Below are 22,810 nucleotides of genomic sequence, written 5' to 3' on the forward strand. Positions count from 1 at the left end.
TCCAAAGACAGCATAGTAAATAGTTGTGTGCAAATGCATAGTAAGCAGCGGTATTTCCATATTCAGTGTTGCTGCTTCCAGCTTCAGTTTAGTGTGAAACAAACTGGTAGACGGTAAAGAACAAGACATTGCTGGAAGGATCATGAAACAAATCATCTATAAACAGGGTTTAAAGGAAGAAACATTCCATACAAGGCAAACAAAAGATAGTTTAATGGCCTGTTCAGATAAATGGTAACATTTGAGTCACCCTGTGGAATCTTATCAACTGTTAAGAGAGAATGCATACATATTAGGTAGCATTCATTCTTCACACACAGCCTCTCAAAACCATATGAAATGTCATACTATATGTTACAGCTAAAACACACTTGCAAGCCTTTAGGAACTTTACATCTTCTCTTTTTAAAACATAGTCAGACTATAATTCAAGCACACTTTGGGGTGTCTTTTATTGAACATTAAGTTCTTGCTTCCAGGCAAAGTGCATATCGATTTTAGCCAGGTCATACAAACACAAACAAGCCTTTCAACCCACCAGGTCTACAACAGCCATCAAGTTCCAATCTAGACTAATCTGACAAATGAAACATTTCCTATGTATGTATCACAGGAAGCAATATTCTCTTCCAAGGACTAAGCATACAAGAATACTTCCCATGGGTAACACAATGCTAACATGTATTTCAAGAGGACAAGAATACAAAAACAGGGATGTAATGCTGCGGTTCTTTTAGGTGCCGGTCAGGCCGCATTTGGAGCCATATCTAAAAAGGAAATGCTGCCTCGGAACAGGGTCCTGATGAGGTTTATAGGCATGATCCCAGGAATGAGTGGGTTAACATGAGTATTTGACGGCACTGGGCCTGTACTCGCTGGAGTTTAGAAGGATGACGGGACCTCATTGAAACTTACCGAATCGTGAAAGGCCTAGATAAAGTGGATGTGGAGAGGATATTTCCACTAGTGGGCGAGTCTAGGACCAGAGGTCATAGCCTCAGAATTAAAGGACGTTCCCTTAGGAAGGAGATGAGGAGAAATTTCTTAAGTCAGAGGGTGGTGAATCTGTGGAATTTTTTGCTACAGAAGGCTGTGGAGGCCGAGTCAATGGATATTTTTAAGGCAGAGATTCTTGATTAATACGGGTGTCAGCGATTATGGGGAGAAGGCAGGAGAATGGGGTTAGGAGGGAGAGATAGATCAGCCATGATTGAATGGCAGAGTCGACTTGATGGGCGGAATGGCCTGATTCTGTTCCTATCACATATGACCTTATGACCCAATGAATTGATCAATCATTGAGATTGTCTGCTTTGTTCTGCCACTTAAGATATAGAAGCCAAGTAAAACTCCTTACAAAACAATGTGTTTCACAAAACAATTGCAAGTGAATATAAAACTAATTGCCATTGTAGCTCTTCCATTGACACCTGATATATGTTAAAACCAAAAATATTAGGATATATCCATATGGACATTTTTGCACGAGTCAATTAATTTCAACTGGTCAGTGTTTGAAATGTTACTAATGATGTCTACTGACGTGCTGGTTGTGGAGAAAAGTGGAATTGCAGGATTATCCTGCAACTCTCCATCCAAAGTAAATATGTGTATGTCAGATATAAACCTGATACACATATCCTCTCTTGAACAAGTACGTTGAAACTATTCATCTCATCTAAGAATAATGCTTATTTCAGCAAGTCAGCATCTTGAACAGATAAAAGATAACAATTTGTTACAAATAAAACCACACAGCATAAGAGTGTAGTATTCAATAGATGAATAGCAATTCCAATAAAGTGCTTTGAAATGTGCCATATTGACAAATAGGTTTCTTACACAGGAATCATCCAACTATTTATGTTCCTCAGGAAAATTACATTCTAAGCCAAAGTTTGAAAAAAAAGTCCTTGTAGTTCTATTTATATTCAATTATTAATCATTATTTTTAATCTGACATTGCACGTATTAATCATTGCAATTTATTTCCAAACTACAACACATGGTCCAAGATCTAAACACAGGTTAAATAGTGCTGGCTATCCCCTAACAATGATGCCATTTTGAAAATAAATTACTCCTAATTCAGCAATTTCAGAGTTCAAGCTTAAAAAACAATGTAACTTTTTTGCTTTAGTGGGAAAATTATTACTAATTTGAAGTATACTTTTGCTGGACTAATCTTGGTTTGTGGTATATGGACAATTAAATAATCCAAAAGTAGGCACTGGAACAATTGAATTGAATTGAATACCTTTATTGTCATTCAGACCTTACGGTCTGAACGAAATTTCGTGCCTGCAGTCATACATACAATCATACAATAATAAACAACAATAAACACAAATTAACATCCACCACAGTGTATCCTCCAAGCACCTCCTCACTGTGGTGGAGGCAAAAAATCTTAGGGTTACTGTCTCTTCCCTCCTCTTCTCCCTCTGCGCTGAGGCGATTCCCCACCGGGCGATGGCACAAACAGTCCCGCGGCTCACCGAACCCCGCAAACGGGCCTGTTCAAACACCGCGGCCCGGGGGTGGTCGAAGCTGCCGCCCTCCAGTCCAGCACACGCAGCTGCTGGCCCGCGGCTGAACCCCGGACTCAGGTCACCGCCGCCAGAACGCCGTCCCAGCCACCGGAGCACCATTCCAGCCCCGAGCCGGATCGCCCTCATGTGAGTACCGTTCTCCCTTGGGCTGGGCCACTCCGACGGGAGTGCCGTTCTCCCTCGGGCTGGGCCACTCCGACGGGAGTGCCGTTCTCCCTCGGGCTGGGCCACTCCGACGGGAGTGCCGTTCTCCCTTGGGCTGGGCCACTCCGACGGGAGCGCCGTTCTCCCTTGGGCTGGGCCACTCCGACGGGAGCGCCACAGCCCCTCACGGGAGAGTCTCTCAGCCCCTCGCCAGGCCGCTCTCACGAGAGCGCAGTTCCAGTCCCGGGCTGGGCCACCCTCACGGGAGCGAGCCCAGGGCGAGTCCTGTCAGCTGCCTCCAGAGTCCCGAGGTCGCCAGCTCTGCCATTAGGCCTCAGCGTAGACGAGGCAGAGAAGGGGGATACGACAAAAAGGTCGTATTCCCCCGAAGGGAGAGACAGCAAGCCCCGTTTCACCCCCCACCCCCCCCCCCCACATAAACACAACCTAAAAAAACAAAAACGTAACTAGACAAAACGAAAAAAACAACACAAAAAAGTAAAAGACAAACGGACTGCAGGCAAGCCGCAGCCGTCCCCAGCGCCGCCACTTCCAATAGACACATAGACCATCTTCCTACAAACCAAAAGTGCTGAAGAGGACAAGAATGGCAGTCTTCAACTGCAAAATAGACACAAAAAGCTGGTGTAACACAGCAGGTCAGGCAGCATCTCTGGAGAAAAGGAATAGGTGATGTTTTGGGTCAAGTTCCTAAGGTGTTTCAGTCATATAGCTCGTTATCACCTGCCCCACAGTCAACAATGGACCATTGTGGGCTCCATCTTTCCTTGATCATCATTGCTTTTTGCATATCTTTCATTAATTTGTCCTACATCACCGTCTATATCTCGTTTCCTTTTCCCCTGACCCTCTGAGTTACTCCAGCTTTTTGTGTCCATCTTCGGTTTAAACCAGTATCTGCAGTTCCTTGCTGAACATTTAGTCTTCAATTACAACCTGGGAACATATAGTCCATGTTCTCTTCGTAGATAGCTAGCAGAAGTGTTAGTTGAGGCAGGTACCATAACAACATTTAAAAGACTTTCGGACAGATAAATGTATAGGAAAGGTTTAGAGGGATATGGCCAAGCGTAGACAGGTTGGACTAGTAGAGATCATGGTGTCATGGGAAAGTTGGGCCGAAGTTCCCATTGCCATGCTGTACGATTCTATGACCTGCATGGAAAATTTACAGGGATAATGACCTCATTGTATTTGTCTCTATTCCTTTTGTCTAAAGGATTATGAATGCATAATTGACTTTTAAATATTTATGTAGCAGTAATAACTGTCTAAGGACAAAAGAATGAAGGAACTTGTTTAAAGGCACCCCAATGGTCAATGTGACTTTGGAACTATTTTGACTTGATATAGTTATATTTGTGATACTGAAGACTAATGACTTGCTGGTGGGGGATGGAGGTGTAGAACGACTGAACGTTCATAGTAAAGATGAGGGAGTGGAGCCTTGAAAATGGAAGTCATTAGAGGGAAGAATGGCGTGTGAAGTATCTTGGACATAGGTCGGTTGGAATTAGACCAGGGGGGGTAGGATGGAGAAGTCTGCGCCCAAGGTGAGGTGTTCCATACGAGAACATCAGAGATATCCTCAGTCTTTAGGGAACGTGATTCCTCTCTTCTATCATAGATGAGGCCCTCACATGCGTCTCCTCGGTACCCCGCAGCTCCACTCTTGCTCTTCCTCCCCCTAGTCCTTACCTTTCACCCCAACAGCCGTCACACACAACACATAATCCTCCGACATTTTTGCTATCTCTAACAGGATCCCACCATGAGTCACATCTCCCCATCTCTATCCCTTTCCGTTTGCGCAGAGACTGATCCCTCCACAACTACCTGGTTAACTCTTCTCACCCAAACCACCCCTTCCCCAGGTAACTTACCCTGCAACTGCAGGAGATGCAACAACTATCCCTATACCTCCTCCCTCGACTATCTATCCAGGGACCCCGACAGTCCTTTCAGGTTTGGCAAATGCTCATTTTCACCTCCTCCAATATCATCTACTGTATCCATTGTTCCAGGTGCGGACTCTTGTACATTGGTGAGACCAAACATAGACTGGTCAATTGTTTCGCTGAACACCTTCGCTCAGTCCGCCTGATCTCCCGGTCGTGAAACATTTTAACTCCCCTTCCCATATTTACCTTTCCATCCTGGGCCTCCTCTATTGTCAGTGAAGCCAAATGCAAATTGGAGTACCAACACATCATATTTCATTTGGGCAACTTACAACCCAGCAGTATGAAAATTGATTTCTCTAATTTCAAGTAACCCTTGCATCCCATCTCTCTCCATCCCTCCCCTACCCGAGTTGTTGTACTAGTTTCACTGCTATCCTGGAGAGTTCCATTGTTTATAACTTGTTTTCAACTAGCCCACAGCTACTATTCCCTTTATCATCGTTACTTTTTTGCATATCTTTCATTCATTTGTTCTATAACTCTCTGTACCACCATCTTTCTCTCTCGTTTCCCTTTCCTCTGACTCAGTCTGAAGAAGGGTCTCGACCCAAAACGTCACCTATTCCTTAGCAGAGATGTTGTCTGACCCGCCGAGCTACTCCAGCTTTTTGTGTCTATCTCTATACTTATAAAACTCTGATATTGGATGTGTGTGTATTTATTTGTGTATTTGTATGTGTGTTTATTTGTTCGTCTGTGATTCACATCACCTCGAAAACACGACACGCTAACGGTGACATTTTTACTTATTCCGATAGAGATTTACGCCATGATGTAAAAAATCGCCTCATCTGAAAATTTGATGCATTTTTTCCCCGAGTTATTTATGAGAATGTTCAAAATGTTCAAATAACTTGGTAAATAAACGGGATGGTCTCGCTGATGACGTCACAACGGCTCTGCTTGCTTCTGCTCGCGCTGTCACAATGGATCTGCCTGCCTGCTGTTGGGAGTGACATCACCCCGGTTCTGTCTTCTGTACCTCTTGGCTTCTTAACTTTCACTTCTTTAAATTTGTCACTTAGCGTTTTTAAACTGCTGCTCAGGTCGTGCTGCACGCTCCGCTGGGCTCCTTCAAGTTCTAGAACACTGCGGCCGTTATCTGTTTTCCACGCGCTTCAAGTTACGTCCCCCCCCCCCCCCCGACTCGCAGTCATCTGGTCGCCGCCCGCTCGCAGTCGACTCACACTCGGCCGGCTGTCCGCCTCCCCCCCCCCCCCCCGGGCTCTGGATTTAAGTTGCTGAACACGCAGTAATTTGGTTGGGCTTCTGAGGTCCCGAGTGCTCCCAAGGCCCGCCCCCCGCTCGCAGTCGGCCCCGATCGCTCAGTGTCCGCGCCGCTCGCTCACCAAGTTCAAGTCCGCTCTTTCCCTCCCCCCCCCCTCCCCCTTCCCCCCCTCCCCCTTCCCCCTCTCTCTCTCCCCCCTTACCCTTTTCTCCCCCCCCTCTCACCCTCCTCTCCCTCCCTCTACCCCCCTCTCCACCCTCCCTACCCTCTCCATTCCCCTCCCTCCACCCCCCTCTATCTCTGCCCCACTCTCTGTCTCTGCCCCCCTCTCTAGACACGCCCGCGAGGTGGGGGCTATGCGTCAGTGGTTAGTGTGTGTGTGTGTGTGTGTGTGTGTGTGTGTGTGTGTGTGTGTGGGGGGGCGGGGGGAGGTGGTTAGTGTGTGTGTGTGTGTGTGTGAGACGCCGTAGCCCCCCCCCCCCCCCCCCCGCAACTCTCAAACTTGGCCTCAAGTCTTTTTTTTTTAATGTTATCCAAAAAATCTTCACTACCACTTACCTTTAACCACCAAAGGGATTTTATTCTAAATCTGCATGGCTACTTATGCCTGTAAACTATTTCTTCCCCCCACCCCTCCCCCCACAAATACTATTCTTAAAGATAGTATATAATGCTGAATTGAGTTTCCAACTGCTTTGTAGCTATGCATCAATAAAAATTGCTGTATTATACCTTTCCAACTGAATTTCTTAAGATTAACTTTGGATGTCCTTGCAAATAAATAATTTATTTCTGTTAAATTTCAATTTGCAGTGCTGGTAAATCAGACAATCATGAAATCTCTAGCATCAGGCGGGTCCCGGAGGACTGGAAGAATATTGTTCCTTTGTTTAAAAAGGGAAGTAGAGAGAATTCAGGGAGTTATAGGTCCGCAAGCTTCATGTCAGTGGTAGGGAAGTTATTGGCGAGGATTCCTTGTGATTGGATTTACTCGCATTTGGAAGAGAATGTTAACTAGGGTCAACCGGCATAGCTTTGTACACAGCAGGCTGTGTCAAACTATCTTGATCGAGTATTTTGAGGAGGTGATGAAGGTAATCGATAAGTGGTAAAACAGGCATATGGTATATTTACCTTCATTGGTGGAAGCATTGGGTACTTGTCAGGAAGTCACAATCTATCTTTATAGGCCTTGGTTACGCGGCATTTTGAGTACTGCATTCAGTTGTGGGCTCGCCAATACAGGGAGGATGTGGAGACTCTGGAAAGGGGGCAGAGGAGTTTACCAGAATGATATCTGGATTCAAGGCTATTAGCTACAAGGAGAGGTTGGACAGATTTGGAAGCTGAGGAGAGACCTGAGAGATGTATATAATGAGAGGCATAGATAGAGGGCATAGGTTTAAGGTGAGAGCAAAATTTAAAGGAGATGGACGAGGCACGTTTTTTTTATTACACAGGTGCCTGGAACGCACTGCCAGAGGTGGTGACGGAGGCAGATACGTTAGTGACGTTTATTTAAGAAACTTTTGCATAGTCACATAGATATATAGAGAATGGACAGAAATAGATTTGTGCAGGTAAGTAAAATGTGTCTTGTCATCAAGTTCGGCACAGACATTGTGAGGTGATGGGAGTGTTCCTGTGCTGTACTGTTCTATGTTCTAAATACTAATTTTCAATTTATGTTATTGTGTTTCAGTTATAGAAGGACATTACACAATTTTTGTTTGTCTGAAACATGTTTGAACCTGCAAGGAATTCCTCAATTCCTACAGACTTTAGTTCTCACACAATGCTACATTCATGACCTTAATATCAATGTACCTCACCTGCGAAACACCTGTGAGATTAACAATGATAAACCATATGAAAGAACTGGTCATTGACCAGCGAAATGAAAGAGATGATTACTAAGTTATTGAGCTTTCATTTCAAGGATTTAGACCGATGATGAAGGGACTATAACATTTTTCTCAATCAAGAAAGTGCACAACTTTGAGGTAAACCTATAAATTGCGCATCTCGTATTCTTTACATTCATGCCGGTAGTGATTGTGGGTGTAGGATGTGGTGAAATAGGAGTCTTAGCAGATTGCTGCATTGCATTTTGAAGTCAGTGCTCTCTGTAGCCACAGAGTGCCTGATGTGGAGGCAGTGGCTGTTCTGACTGGTGGATTTGAGTGCCAAACAAATGGGCTGCTTTGCCTTGAATGCTATGATGTCCCTGCAGATGCACTTACGCTGGCAAGTGGAGGACATTCCAATACATTCATCTTGTGTTTTGTAGGTGGAAAGGTTTGCATAATCAAGCCAGTCGTTTGCCATGCGATACGCAGTCTCCAGGTTGTTTTTGTAGCCACAATAATTGGACGGCAAGTCCAGTTAAGTTTCTGGTCAATAATAACAACCTGAATGTTGATGGTGGGAGACTCAGCAACTCTGACTTGCTTGAGATGGTCTTTACCGGACAGTTGAATTTAGCAAATATTACTTGCCACTTATTATACCATGCCTGCATTTTGTCTAAGTCTTGATGCGTGCAATCATACATTGGTTCGTTTTCTGAGCTGCAAATTGAATTAAATATTGTGCATTTATCAACCAACCATCTTCACTTCTGACCTCATAATGGAAGGCCATTAATGAACCAATTACAAATTGTTTTGACTCTGTAGCTCCTTAAATGATAACCTGGGGCTGTGAAGATAATTCATGAACAACCACAACCATTTTTCTTTGTCTGAGACATGATTCAACCAACGAGCTTTCTCCTCAATTCCTGTGGACTTCAGACCTAACACGATGCTACCCTCGGTGAAATATTGCCTTCATCAACGTCTCCACCTGCAAAATTTGGCTCTTTTCTTCATGTTTGGACCCAGTGTAGGGAGCAAGTTTCTCAGCAAAAAAAAACAAACAACACCGGTGAGATTAACAATGAGAAACAATACAATGGAGCTGGTCACTAACCAGCAAAATGAAAGTGATGATCATGGAATTCAGGAAGCTGGGGAGTACACACCCCAGAATGCATCAATGGTGCTGAAGTGGAGATGGTCGAGAGCTTCACGTGCCTTTGTGAAAATATAACCAACAATTGTTCCCAGTCCAATCACAGTGATGCTACAAGAAAGTACACCGATGGCTCAACTGCCTCAGTAGACAAGGAAAATTCAGCATGTTGCCAGTGGTTCATTCCAAATTCTACAGATGCTTCACAGAAAGCACAGAAAACTATCTGGATGCTTCACATGGCAACTGCTCTGCCCAAGATCGCAATAAATTGCATAGTTGTGCTTGCAGCCCTGTTCATCACACAAACCAGCCTTCCTCTATCGACAAAATCTACTATCATGCTGCCTTGGGAAAGCAGCCAACATAATCAAGGACCACTCACTCTGTTCATTCTCTCTTCTCCCATCTCGTCAGGCAGAAGATACAAAAGCTTGAAAACACATTCCCCCAAATTTAAGAACAGCTTCTTACCTACTGTATCAGACTCTTGCATGGATCTTTCATATGCCAAGGACGAATTCCCTATCTCCAAAATTACCTCACTGAGGTCCTTTAATCTTATTTCGATCTGCACTTTGTCGTAGCTGTGACATTATATTCTGCACTGTTTCCTTTCTCTTTGACACTGCATGTTTTCTCATGCATAGTATGATTGTACACATGAATGGTAGGATTTGCCTGCAGAGCAAGCAATACAGAACTTTTCATTGTAACTTGACAATAATAAACCAAAACTGTTTGATAGCAGTCAAAAGTCTATTCCATCAATTTGTTGGACTTGTGCAAAATGGAGGAATGGCAATTGTCCAAATTAGATTTATCATGCCTCATTCTATTAATGATACATCACAAAGTTAACATTATGTTCATGTACCAATGTGCCAAAGCATAAAAAAGCAATTATGTTATTGCTGCTAAACTTCAATTTTAATTTCACTAGACAGTGAAGCCTGGTATTGTGGCACGAAAAATCAGCAATCAGAAAAAACCCACCGCTGCTATCCACTCTGTACATCTTCCAGAGTATTAATGGCAGAAGATTGAAAAAAGATATGGTGCAATGACTGAGGAAACCTAGACTTAAAAAGGCAGTTGCACAACTTTGCAAAGGAACAGCATTAAAGAATCTAGTGCAAATACATCCAAACTTTTATGTCAATATAGAGTAGTAAGCACTTAATTAGTCTTTATCATCTTCTTTGAATTCTATTTATCAAAGATTATCTTATAATAACTAATAGAAACGATCAGGTTCAGAGTCATTGAACATCTTGTGTTTTCCCACAACCTATGCATTGTTCCTGGGAATTAAATTTATCTCACCTTTGTCACAACTGTATTCAGTTTTGTAACTATGTTTGTTCGCTTGTTCGCTTGTACTGTGATCTCAAACTGCTTATATAGGATGTCGAGCATTTGTGGATTTGGAATGCATGTCTGGATACTCATAGCAGCATAAGCCTAATTCAGAACCTTCTTCACCTGGAACTAAACCTGCCTGAACCTAACCAAATAAACGGCAATTGACGCTATTGACAGAGGCAAATTATTTTTGAATTTCAAATCTATATTTCATTTGTTAAAAATTGAGCAATACTGTATTGATGGGTCGTCTTTCAAATTACATTCCTAAAATTAAACCTTAATTAAAAGGTCCAGAACTACCTTTTTCCTCATTTCACCCTGGTCCAGTTCTACATGAAGAAACAAAATCCAAAATCTTATTTTCAGTTAATACTGCAGCAAATAACAAAATCAAAAATATAGTGGGCTTTGAGGCTCCATTACCAATTCTTCCACCGCTTACTCCATTGCATCTTATTGAGTATTTTAAGATTTGATCTTAAATTAACATCAAATATTAAAGAAAGTTGACTTTAATTACCTTGATAAAAATATTATTTCATGCACATGCATCCATTACTAAAAAAGATTTGCAAAACTTAACCAGTATACATGCGCTTCTATTTTGTTTGTATGACATTCATGCAGTTTGAAATATTTAACGTGCAATGTTAGTTACAATGTGGCATGTGCAGCATTTCAAAACTTTATCCTAAGATAAATGAGTTTATATTTTGTTTGTTAAAAGACAAAATCGGTAATTTGATTTGCAATATCCCGAACGATCATTATTTACCAATCATTAAATTGAATACTTTAGCTTTCAAACAACATTCATGAACTTTCTGAAACAGCTGTTTACTTATACGGCACAAATGTATCACTTCAGAAGTAAATCCATTTAAATTGACCCATCTCACCAACTGGTTCTGCCTAACACAAAGGGAATCTCAGTTTATGAGCAATTTATTATCATGATAGAAATTTGAAAATGCATTATTTTCTAAAGGTTTGAACCACAGATATAATTGTACTCTCAGACTATGACTTCCAAATCACAAATTCTAACCCAACTAATCGATGTTCGTTGCACCCCCAATCTATAGCGTCAGAGTTAAAGAAAAATAATGAGCAAATAGAAAGGAAGCTAATGAAAAACAAAGTTTTGGACAAATGAAAAACAAATGAGAGTAGAACAAGTTTATGTCTATAGAAAAAGTTGCACTATATGGTTAATAATCATCTGCACTTACTCTTGACCCCCTTCTTGCCCTTCCGTTCCTTCATGTACTCTTCCTTCAGTTTATTTATTAGTCCCTTGTCTACAGCCCAAATCTCCGAAGATGGGGAGAAGTCATCTTTGTCTACATGCAGCACATCATTAAAAGAAAGATCAGCCAATCATTGCTGCTAATTCATGAAGATTAGTGGTTTAAAACATAACCAACGAATAATTACACACGTTTTTAACAATTTTAAGTGTTAACAAAACATTTGCAAGCAAATTATTTTTTTTGTTATAAACCCTATCTTAATGGTCAATGTGAACATAGTTAGAGCAGTTCCACACCATCTTATCCAATATTGCAAAGCACCAATGCAGCCTGCATTTTTACAAAATCCTTACAAGCAATAAATTAGACAGCAAAACTACAAGGGTTCTCCCTACTAACAAATTCACTCAATGTCTATATCAACATGTGCAAAGATCAGGAATAGCTTTCTTTAATTTGATTACTCTGGTGATTGCCTGTTTATTGAATAAATGGCCACAGATTAGTTTCATCAATATATCAAATTTATTATCTTTTGACATGACTTCTAAATTGCATTTTTTCTGGATTTGTTTTATCCTTTTACTAAGTTGCTTATTGATGGCACAAAAATGTTTTATAGTCAAAGCCCATTCTTGACATTGATAACCCCTGCAAGAGGCCAATTACACAAATGCTCCAAACCCAGATAACAAGAATATATTAGTAACTAGATAAGCAAAGAAAATAACAGAAGAAAAACTATTCAGAGTTCAAGTGTTTAATATGTGTTAAATTTTCTGGACCTATTCAAAGCAATCCATTCAATTGTATTTGGCAAATGTAGACTTTAGACTTTAAAGATAAAACACGGAAACAGGCCCTTCAGCCCACCAAGTCCGCACTGACCAACAATCATCCCCTACACTATTAACCTACAAACCTGTATGTCTTTGGAGTGTGGGAGGAAACCCACACGGTCACAGAATGTATAAAGTCCGTACAGACAGCAGCGGTATTCAGGATCGAACCCGGTCTCTGGCACTGCAACATAGCAACTCTACCGCTGCGCCACTGTACCGCTCTATTAATAGAGGATGTGGCGGTTCAGGGTAAAAGAGTGAGCAGGGATTTGGAGATGATATCGACATTCAACCACAATATCATTAAATGGCGGCTCTGGCTCAATATAACCCCTCAATTCTATGCCCTTATCTTTTTATTGTCTTCATGGCAGATTTCACAATTCAGTCATCCCCAATATAAACAACTGCTTACTGACAAAATATTATTTAAGTATTAAGTAAGGGGGTAAAGAAAATGAGTGTAGACAGGAAAAATCTTAAAAGTAGAAAAACACAAAGAGAAATTTAAAGTTTTTTGGATAAAAAGCTAAAATTCACTTTTTTCAGATTTTTTTTTGGTCCAATCTATTTCAACTAAAACAAAACTTGGAGCTTTCTAATAAATAACCAAAACCAAAATATCTAAAAATCTCGGAATGGTAGTCAGCGACACTGGCTGAAGTTTATCATGCCACTCACAGTTTTGAACAATTATTATGAGGGGAGAAGTTCAGAACCAAACTAATTCGATTTAGTTGGACAAGTAATCAAATATAAAAAAATAATATAGAATATTTTTGGAAATAATCCAGGGATTTTCTTATATTTTCTAATCTGACCATTTATTTTTTAGTATGATTATTTAAAAAAAATCTAAACCAACTGAATTATGCCAAAAATACACACTGAATATTTTATTTCAAGAGACTTTGTGTAAGGTGAATTATTAACAACAGGATAGCAGGGAGAGATCTGCTGAGAAAAGTAATATGTTATAGAATTGTGGAACATCCTTTAATCACAAGGGAAAACATGCAGAATGAAGTACCAGGGTCAAGGCACAACATTAATACATGCTTAACACAAACTTGCAGCATCACCTGCAAGGAACTTATTGTTCTCGAAAATGCATTTATCAGAACAGACAGCAGCTTATTTCAAATCAACCGAGTAATCAGAGAAACAAACCTTGAAACATGTTCAGGACATGGGATTCAAGGGCACGATTGGCAATCACTGCTTATTTACTGGGTTACCCTCATAGAGGTTGTGGGCTGTGCAATTGCGATCCACGTGGCCAAAGCATTCCCATGATGAAATTTGTTCATTTTCAGGATATTAGCCAAGTATTGACAAAAGGCTAATACAGATCCTAGTCAAAAATGCAAGACTTGGTTGGTATCCAGTATTGTTGCAGTTTCACCCTTTCAGCCTATGGTGAGTATGCCATCATACTCCTGAGTGGAGGTTCCTAGTAGATATTGGGAAAGCTTTGGAGGATCTTAATCCATAATTTGCCCTACTCAGTTACAATAGTTATGTGGCTGATCTGGCATAATAGCGACTGTAAACCCACAACGCCACGAATTTAGGCATTTTAGGACAGAAATAGCATTGAATGTCATACGCAGGTTAGACTCTCTCTTCCTGTAGATGGTCATCACATATCACCTATTAATCTAAGGCACAATCTTGCCCAGATCATTGATACACATGGGAAAACTACACCATTACTTGAGGAACTATAAAACTGAATCCATATTGCTGATCTTATGATGGAGGAATCCCACTTCACGAGACTGATGAATACTTGTAACTACGGATAAAAAATATTAATAATGGAGGACAAATGCTAATCCCTCTGCCTCAAACACAATCTCAATTTCTTTCTAGAGAAATAAAACTAGAACTATTTGCATGTGACAGAGATAATAAGTTCAATCACATCAGATTACATTAAACTAATTCTTAAGATATATTGTCGCAAAACCAATGGTAACATTGTCAGAAGACTCATCAGAACTCAATAAACATCAACAAATACCAAATCACATGCAATGAATTGGCCTGCGTGTGTAATTTGTCTTTAGATGTTCTTACCCCATTCTGTTCCATCCCCAGAGCTTCTAGCTTCCCCAGCTCCTTCACCATCTTCAGCTGTTACTAAGAAATCAAATTCTTTCAAAGCTTCTTCAGTGTCATCAGGCAAGTCAGTAGCTAGCCCTTCGTTACCGATCTAGAAGTTCCAAAAATTGATCATTTTTAAATCACTGTTGGTATCTTCTCCAGTCAAATGCTCCTCAACTTGAAATGGTTAGCTGATACTGTTCAAGAGCTTTACAATTGTTTTTTTTAATTAAAACAAATAATTTTGAAAATATCTTGTTAGATCTCAATCAAAGTTACACGTCACAAAAATGTTCCAAGTTTGGAAAACAAAAGTGCTATTTCAGGACCACAATACTCACACAGGAGAATGATCAAAATAATGTTCCAAAGCGGTATAGTAAATTATGAATAGATTACTGCTGTTTTATAACAAATTATGATTTGACTACTGCTGTTTTCTTATATCTTCCCAATTAACTACAAAACATATTTTTTGTGTAGACCTTTGAGTAACAGTGCAACTTTGTGTCATATTTCAATAAATTATTTAAAATGTTATGAGGTAAAATACTGTTGCAAAACAAGAAACAATCTTTACTGTTGCTTAACGTTTCACATGATGTATTATTATTCTTTAGGAAGTTGTATGAAGTCCCTCAAAGATACTGGTACAACATATCTGAATATTTACTTTATGCTTCTTGTTTATTCTGTGCTTTTCTTTGCTGTCTGTGTTATCTTCTGTCATTTCACCTTCTTCTTCATCATCATCACTGTCATCATCTGTATTTTCTAGGAAATTAAATGTTTCAAGAACAGTCTCAGCTAAGCCACCTCTTGGCTTATCTCCTGCATTCCTATATATTGAAGAGTATAGAAAAAAATAGCATGATCTAAAGAGAGCATTGATATTCAGAAATTAACTTTACAAAACAACTTACATGTCTTCAATATACAATATTCATATTCATTGAGATTTATCTGTGAATACTTTGCCTTCGCAATCAGGATTGACTTTATTGCACTAAAACCACCTCACGGTTTTAATCCGTTTTTCACCCTCGCCCTCCCCCAACAGTAGAGCGACTTCATTCCACAGGAAATACTCCATTTTGATCAAATTAATCTGTGTTCATTAACAACTGAGATTGTGTTCAGGCTATTTTAAGGGGACGGGACCTAACGGGTCCCACTTGGTCTAGTATTTATTTTTTTATTTATTTTATTTATTAGAAGCAAATGTACAAAAATAAAACCAACGGCATATAAAATAATAGTTATTGTACAGCTTCAATTTTAACTTTTAGCTATAGTCGGAAGAAAAGAAAGGTGAAAAAGCAAGAAAGAGAAAAAGTGAAATGTGCAAAGATAGAACTCCTAGACTACCAAAGTGGTGTAGCCAAAGAGTGAATAAATGAAAGAAAGAAGAGAGAAATAGAAAAAATAAGAAAAATCCACTACACTACATCCACTGGCACCCCTTCATCCATTTTACTTGTCCCATCCTCAAAAAATTCCAGAAGATTAGTCAAGCATGATTTCCCTTTCATAAATACACAATACAATATACAACAATACAATTTATTGTCATTTGAGCCTCAGTGAGGCTCAAACGAAATTCCGTTTCCACGGCCATACAAACAAAGACAATTCCTAGACATACACACAATTTAGTTCACACAAACATCCATCACAGTGAACCTACTGTGATGGAAGGCAAAGTCTTTTCTCTCCCCTGTTCTCCATGTCTCTCCCGCTGTCCAAGCCCCAGGCGGGCGATGATAAGTCCCACGGCCATTTTAGGCCGTGCCGGGCGATTTACGGCCCCGCTCCCGGTCCAAATGTCACAAAGTTGGAGCCCCCGGCGGGCGCTGGAATGTCCCACGGCCATGAAGCCGCGCCGGGCGATTTATGACCCCGCTCCAGGTCGTTCCAACCCCGCGACACGGGCTGGAGAAGTCGCGTTGCGGGAGCTCCGGGAAGCGGTCTCTCTCTCCCCCCGGACCCGCGAGCTCCCGATGTCCCGACAGTCCACCGGACCTGCGGCTGCGTTGCTGGAGCCTCCGAGCCCCAGGAGTCGAGTCGCAGCAGCGAGTCACCACTGCTCCCCACGTTCCGAGGCCGGCCAGCCCCACGATGGTGAGTAGTCCGCAGCTCCGCAGTCTCCCGAGCCCCCGGGTCGTTCAGGTTGGAGGCCGCTCCACGGTGCTAGGCCCCAACGACAACGGAGACCCGACAGGGAAAAGGTCGGGTCTCCCGGACAGGGAAGAGATTAGTCCATGTTGACTTGGACTAATCCTTTTACTGCCATCCAAATGCCCCATTATTACCTCTTTAATAATTGACTCCAGCATCTTTCCCACCACCGAAGACAGGCTAACTGGTCTGTAATCCCCCGTTTTCTCTCTCGCTCCTTTCTTGAAAAGTGGGATAACATTAGCTATCCTCCAATCCACAGGAACTGATCCTGAATCTATTGAACATTGGAAAATGATCACCAATGCATCCACTATTTCTAGAGCCACCTCCCTGAGGACCCTGGGATGCAGACCATCAGGCCCAGGGGATTGATCATCCTTCAGTCCCATTAGCCTACCCAATACTATTTCTCGCCTAATGAAAATTTCTATCAGTTCCTCTACCCCCTTAGATCCTCTATCCTCCAGTACTTCTGGGAGATTGTTTGTGTCTTCCTTAGTGATGACAGATCCGAAGTACCTATTCAACTCTTCTGCCATTTCCTTGTTGCCCATAATAATTTCACCCGTGTATACCTTCAAGGGACCCACATTTGACTTTGCTACTCTTTTTCCCTTAACATATCTAAAGAAGCTTTTACTGTCCTTCTTTATATTCCTGGCCAGCTTCCCTTCGTACTTCATCTTTTCAGCTCATATTGCCCGCTTTGTTCCTTCTGTTGTCCGATGAAAGTTTCCCAATCCTCTGTCTTCCGGCTACTCTTTGCTGTGTTATACATCTTCTCCTTTAGTTTTGTTCTATCCCTAACTTCTCTTGTCAGCCACGGTTGCCTCCTACTCCCCTTAAAATCTTTCTTCCAAGGGGAGTAGGAGGCAACCGTGGCTGACAAGACAAGATAACCCAACCACATTTTAGTTTGGAAGTGGAAAGAACTAATAGAAATTGCATTAATTGCAATGTGTAAAAAGAGTTGAGATACTGTCTTATAATTTTGCTGCATGTCATTGTGGGATATATCATGTCTTGATTGGTGAATATGTTTAGTTTGTGACTTTATTTGAAGCAGAAATAATATGTGAATGCTTCATTGAGCATAATTCTGACTGGTATCTACGCACTTCGTCCGAGCACATTATCGCACGCGTCATGCAAACCGTCTTAAAAGACCACCTAAACTGTCATTTGGCAACCTAAAAAGCTGCCAAGGTTGCCCGGCTGGCAACAGGGAAAATAAGTTAAGTGAGAGCCCTGACATCTCTTTTAATCTTTACCTCTCTCAACTTAAAGCTATGCCTACTTTGATTTTTTCCATCCTGGGAAAAGATTCTGACTGTCTACCCATTCAATGCCTCTCACAATTTCATATATTTCTATCAGCTCTCCCCGCAACCTCCAGCGCTCCAAAGAAAACAATCCAAGTCTATCCAACCTAATAGGAATCTGAAGGGTAACCTTTTCACACAAAGGGTGGTGGGTATATGGAAGGAGCTCTCAGAGGATGTAATTGAGGCAGGTTCTATCACAATGTTTAAGAAACAATTAGACAGATACAGGGATAGGACAGGTTTAGAGGGATATGGGCCAAATGCAAAAGGTGGGACGAGTGTAGCTGGGGCATGTTGGCCAGTTTGGGCAAGTTAGGCCAGGGCCTGTTTCCACACTGTAGGACTCTATTTAAGGATGCCACATAAATGATAGCTACATTGTTCCTTCTCAGAGTTCTTTAAAATAAAGATAAAGGAAAAGCCTAATGTCAAGTGAAGGCTAGAAAAAGTTTGCTTATGTTTCTTCTTATTCCCGTTGTGTAATAAAGGGAACACTGCAGTCACTGTTCAAATGAGAAACTAAATACTTGCTTTTCATTCATCTACAGGGGACAGGTGACACAAGCCAGACCAGCATTTATAGTCCACTCCTCATGATGAACTTACAATGGCCCTCACATCAGACTTTTGGAATTAATGTTCAAAATTTTGTTGCAAAAAAGCCTAATTTGACTGACCGGGGCTATGTAGATTTTGTTTAGTAAGTTACAAAAAAATCTTGTTAAATCCCCAAATTGAGATTTGTATGATGCCAACCCACTTTAGTCATTGTATCGAAACTAAATCAATGTTGGGAAAAGTACGATGCAATTAGAACACAGAAAACCTGTACACAGTATTCTTCCTCTTATCCAAGCAAAACAATGAACATTTTAGTTTCTCACCTTTTAACTTCTTGTGTTTTTTGTTTAGATGGCGATTCTCCCCCATTAAGAATCTGTTCCAGGTTTTTTGACTCAACTGAGCCATTCTGCTCAGAGGCAGTGAGGCCTAATAATGATCGCACTCTTTGTGATCGCACATCTAGAATTGTGTCTGTGTAACCAACTTCCTGTAAATACCTGTGAAATTTGAAAGAATACTCATGATTTTTGATTTGCAATTATTTCATATTTCTATTGCACTTTTAAATTGCTACCAATCAATATTGCTGAGATCACACAAATGTTTATAATAAATGGATTAGTTATGCCATATTTCACCAGTAACAGCTTTCAATATTAACATAAAGAAATTTCAGAAAAGTTGCACAATTAATGTCATTAGCATAATTATAATCATTGTTTAAGTACATTCTTTCACCAAACCAACATTTTTCAAACAGTGGTTGCTTTATTAATACATAAATTGAAAATTAGAACTGTAACTATGGGTTATAGAAGAGGGTAGAATAAACCATTACAAATTAAGACTAAACAGTTTATATAAAAACACAGCAAATTCTTAGAAAATGAAGCATATATTATCTTCAATTTTTCAAAAATATTGTTCTACAGCACTGTAATAAGAGAAAACAAAATTCAGCTCGTACTTACTGTCTGAGCAACTGCCTGCCTTGTTTCCATGTCAACTGACTATTCTGAGGTACAGATGGCACCTCTGTGTCTTTGGTTTCATCTAGAGAAGAAAACACACAATATCAGAAGATTAAAATAGTGAAACTCCAAAGAAAGCAACAGATGGCCAGGAAAAGGCAATACAGCAAACACACCGAGTTCCTACACTCACACCCAACTGTTATGCAAAGGATCACTCAAGGCTACATTACAGGCTCAAAGTTCTTGTGCATTTCATCTGATATTTTATGGGTTTACATTTTATCCCACCCCCTAAGGTCGCCAACAAAATCAAAATGAAGGTGCAAAGTAAATCCCCATTCCATCCCAATGGAAAAACTTCTCTTATCAGCGTTTAATGAGAAGCGTCAATGTTTTACTGATTGAAGAAATGGAGGTCTAAACATCATGGTCCAAACATTGTGCTATTCTCAAAATATACCAAAGTAATCACTCTTAACTGATAAACCCATCACACAATAAACTTGCTTTTGTTTCTTTAAGAAGGAGACTTTGTTTAACAATAACAATCTAGTTTGTTGGTATAAATAAACTCTAATTTTTCTCTTGGGAAAACCTGATGACCAAAATGACTTCCGCCTAGGTTGTAAGCAAATAACGCCATGAGCTCCCTTGAACTTCCCGACCTTCTCCAGACTAAAGGGCATGTCCCACTTACGCAATTTTTTTCGGCGACTTGCCGGCACCCGTCATAGTCGCAGCAGGTCGCAGAAAAATTTCCAAATGTTTAAAATCTAGCGGCGACCAGAAAAAGGTACGACTCTTTGGGCCACTACTCCCGACCATACAGGCGTCACCCCGCGACTGTTTGGCAAGCTGTAACAAGTCTCTGCTATATGAGGCCAAAGCCAAAAGCAATGGCTGGTCGTGCTTTTTCAAATGTGAGCCCCATTTATATCTATGCTAAGTATGTTTGCATAATTTTTCTTCATTCACATACACCTAGATCAGATCAGAGAAGGAATAAATAACTGAAAATTTATTTTTGCCCACAACTGGAAAATACCATATCACTATCAAGTGAAAATATTTTTTAAGGGATTTTCATTCTGGGGGGAGGGGGGGTGTGGTATAGGGGGGAGCTTTCATTTGGGGAAAAAAAAAAATCGCAATTTTCATGGGGGGGGTGGGGGGGTGGGATAGGGGGGAGGTGAGGAGTGGGGGAGCATGGGGATAGAGGTAGGGAGGGAGAGGGAGGGGAAAGTGGGGGAGGTGAGGCGGGAGAGTGGGGGAGGAGGGGGAGGTAGGGAGTGGGGGATAGAGGAAGGAGAGGGCGGTGGGGGGGGGTGTGAGGAGGGAGAGGAGGGGGTTAGGGAGGGGAGAGGGGTTATGGAGGGAGGGAAGGAGTGACTGAGGGTAGGGGAAAGGAGAGGGAGAGAGTTGGGGAGGGGTGGAGGAGGGGAAAGAAGAGGGAGGGTGAAAAGGAGTGCTGGGGATGAGGGCGGATGGAGGAGGATAGTGTTAGGAATAGGGATAGTGAGGTAATGGAGGAGGGGAGGGGGAAGAGGGAGGAGGGGAGGGAGGGGATGATATTTTACAGGTTATTGACATTTTGAACTTTCCCACTTGCCGGCCGCACCTGCGCGGTTGGGGGAGGGTTTGCTGTGACTCGCTTCACAACGGGGATCTCTGGCGTCATAATGGAAACCCATCATGTATGCGCAGTTGGTGGCTATGGGTCAGTGGTGGAATATTGCCTTGGGGGATGGGCCCAACGGGTCTGCACCTGGCCTAGTATATCTATATACTTATATAAGTCTCATCTTGTTTCTATGTGTGTATATGTATTATTGTATCTTCGCCAAAACGGTACACTTTAACGCCAACATTTTTGCAGAACCGTACTCAGATTTTTCCTCATCGTCACCCTTTACGTACTTTTTTAAATTCATTGATTGTTCCACTCATTTGGAATCTCTTTTAGTTATTTAACATGTTATACTTCTCTCCATGCTGCGGATTAGTAACCTTGCTCAAGGTTCTATGGTGCCATATATTTCACCTCATCATTGAACTTTTAATGATCTACAGTTTTGGAGCATGCTCTTTTGCCTAAAGTCATGTTCAAACTCAGAAACAAACATTCCTCCAGCTCTAATAGAAAAACATCAATACTCATTAAAGCACAAAATAAAAGACCAAATCCCACCTCAGAGATTTCTTTTTGTTGCTAAATTTCAGAATAATAAATCTAATTTCCTGTTTTTGGTTAACAATTTAAAAAAAACCTCTGGTTTCTAAACACTAAACAAATCTTCAAAGCAGCATTATGAAAGTTCTTATCAAAATATTTAAAGCAAAAGAGAGCAAATTGAAAGGACTATCTTTCAAATACAAATAATTGTGTAAATATTAGCTATTCAGTACAATCAAAATCCATATGGACTATTAACACTGGCAAGGTCATCGCAAAAATAACTTGAATTTGCTCATCATACTTCTACTGCTACACATATCTACTGTGGTGCCATACCTAAACAGAAAAATGTACTTTAAAAATGTTCCCAATTATGAACCGACTGCTCTGACAATTTGTTGGTATCACAAAGTAAAGAAGAAAAATTATGAATGCCTACAGACATGCAGGATGGAGTACATTCAGCTAGGGATCATACTTATTTAATTTTTTCTGTCAGAAACATTGTAAGGCTATGATGAGGCCGATCAATATTATACCGTTATTGATTTATCTTTATAATGTAGTGATGTTAACCTTTTGCTTTTATGTGTTAAGAAAAGAGTTTAAATCAACCAGATATCAATGGGCTTTTTATCAAGAGTTTACAAACATGATATTGATTGGTGCAGATTAAAGACTTCCAGAAATAATAACTAATAACTAATTACATATAACTGCAGCAAAATGACCAGTAACATAATTAAGGAAGGAAAAGGGAGAAAATTTGAAGTTATTATTTGTTAGTTGTTGTTAGTTTATTTATAGTCCACTGTACAGAGTTACAATTAAAAGTTTTTCTGCATGCTATCCAGTCAATACGAGAATTGATACACGTATCCCTGGGTTGTTCCAGGAATACACTCGGAGATTGAGTTCAATTCAGTTAAAGACTCTTTGGTCTGCCAAAACTTGTTGTTCTTCCAGCACAGCAAGATGCCAGCAAAGGAATGCTGCCTATTGGCTCATTCCAGACTGCAGAAGGAAGTGCCGAGGGACACACTGAAGCTTGGTGCAGCCAATGCAAAAGGCTCTGTGGGAGACAACCAGTCAAG

At 40.8% G+C, this 22,810-nt stretch overlaps 1 protein-coding gene across 4 annotated transcripts in view; it reads right to left on the bottom strand.

Annotated features, from left to right (window-relative positions):
* strn3 (striatin 3) overlaps window positions 1–22,810 on the bottom strand; it is a 139,175-nt gene that overhangs the window by 43,477 nt on the left and 72,888 nt on the right. For 2 of the 4 annotated variants that reach the window (XM_033026992.1, XM_033026994.1), the window contains exons 4-8: window positions 19,538–19,619; window positions 18,887–19,063; window positions 15,170–15,335; window positions 14,470–14,605; window positions 11,525–11,635 (exon numbers count right to left, since the gene is read on the bottom strand). In XM_033026992.1, coding sequence (XP_032882883.1) covers window positions 11,525–11,635; window positions 14,470–14,605; window positions 15,170–15,335; window positions 18,887–19,063; window positions 19,538–19,619 — 672 coding nt within the window. The remainder of the gene's footprint in view (window positions 1–11,524; window positions 11,636–14,469; window positions 14,606–15,169; window positions 15,336–18,886; window positions 19,064–19,537; window positions 19,620–22,810) is intronic. The other 2 variants (XM_033026995.1, XM_033026993.1) reach the window with 1 other exon arrangement.

Source organism: Amblyraja radiata, chromosome 9 (assembly GCF_010909765.2).
Source record: "Amblyraja radiata isolate CabotCenter1 chromosome 9, sAmbRad1.1.pri, whole genome shotgun sequence".
NCBI classification, from domain to species: domain Eukaryota; kingdom Metazoa; phylum Chordata; class Chondrichthyes; order Rajiformes; family Rajidae; genus Amblyraja; species Amblyraja radiata.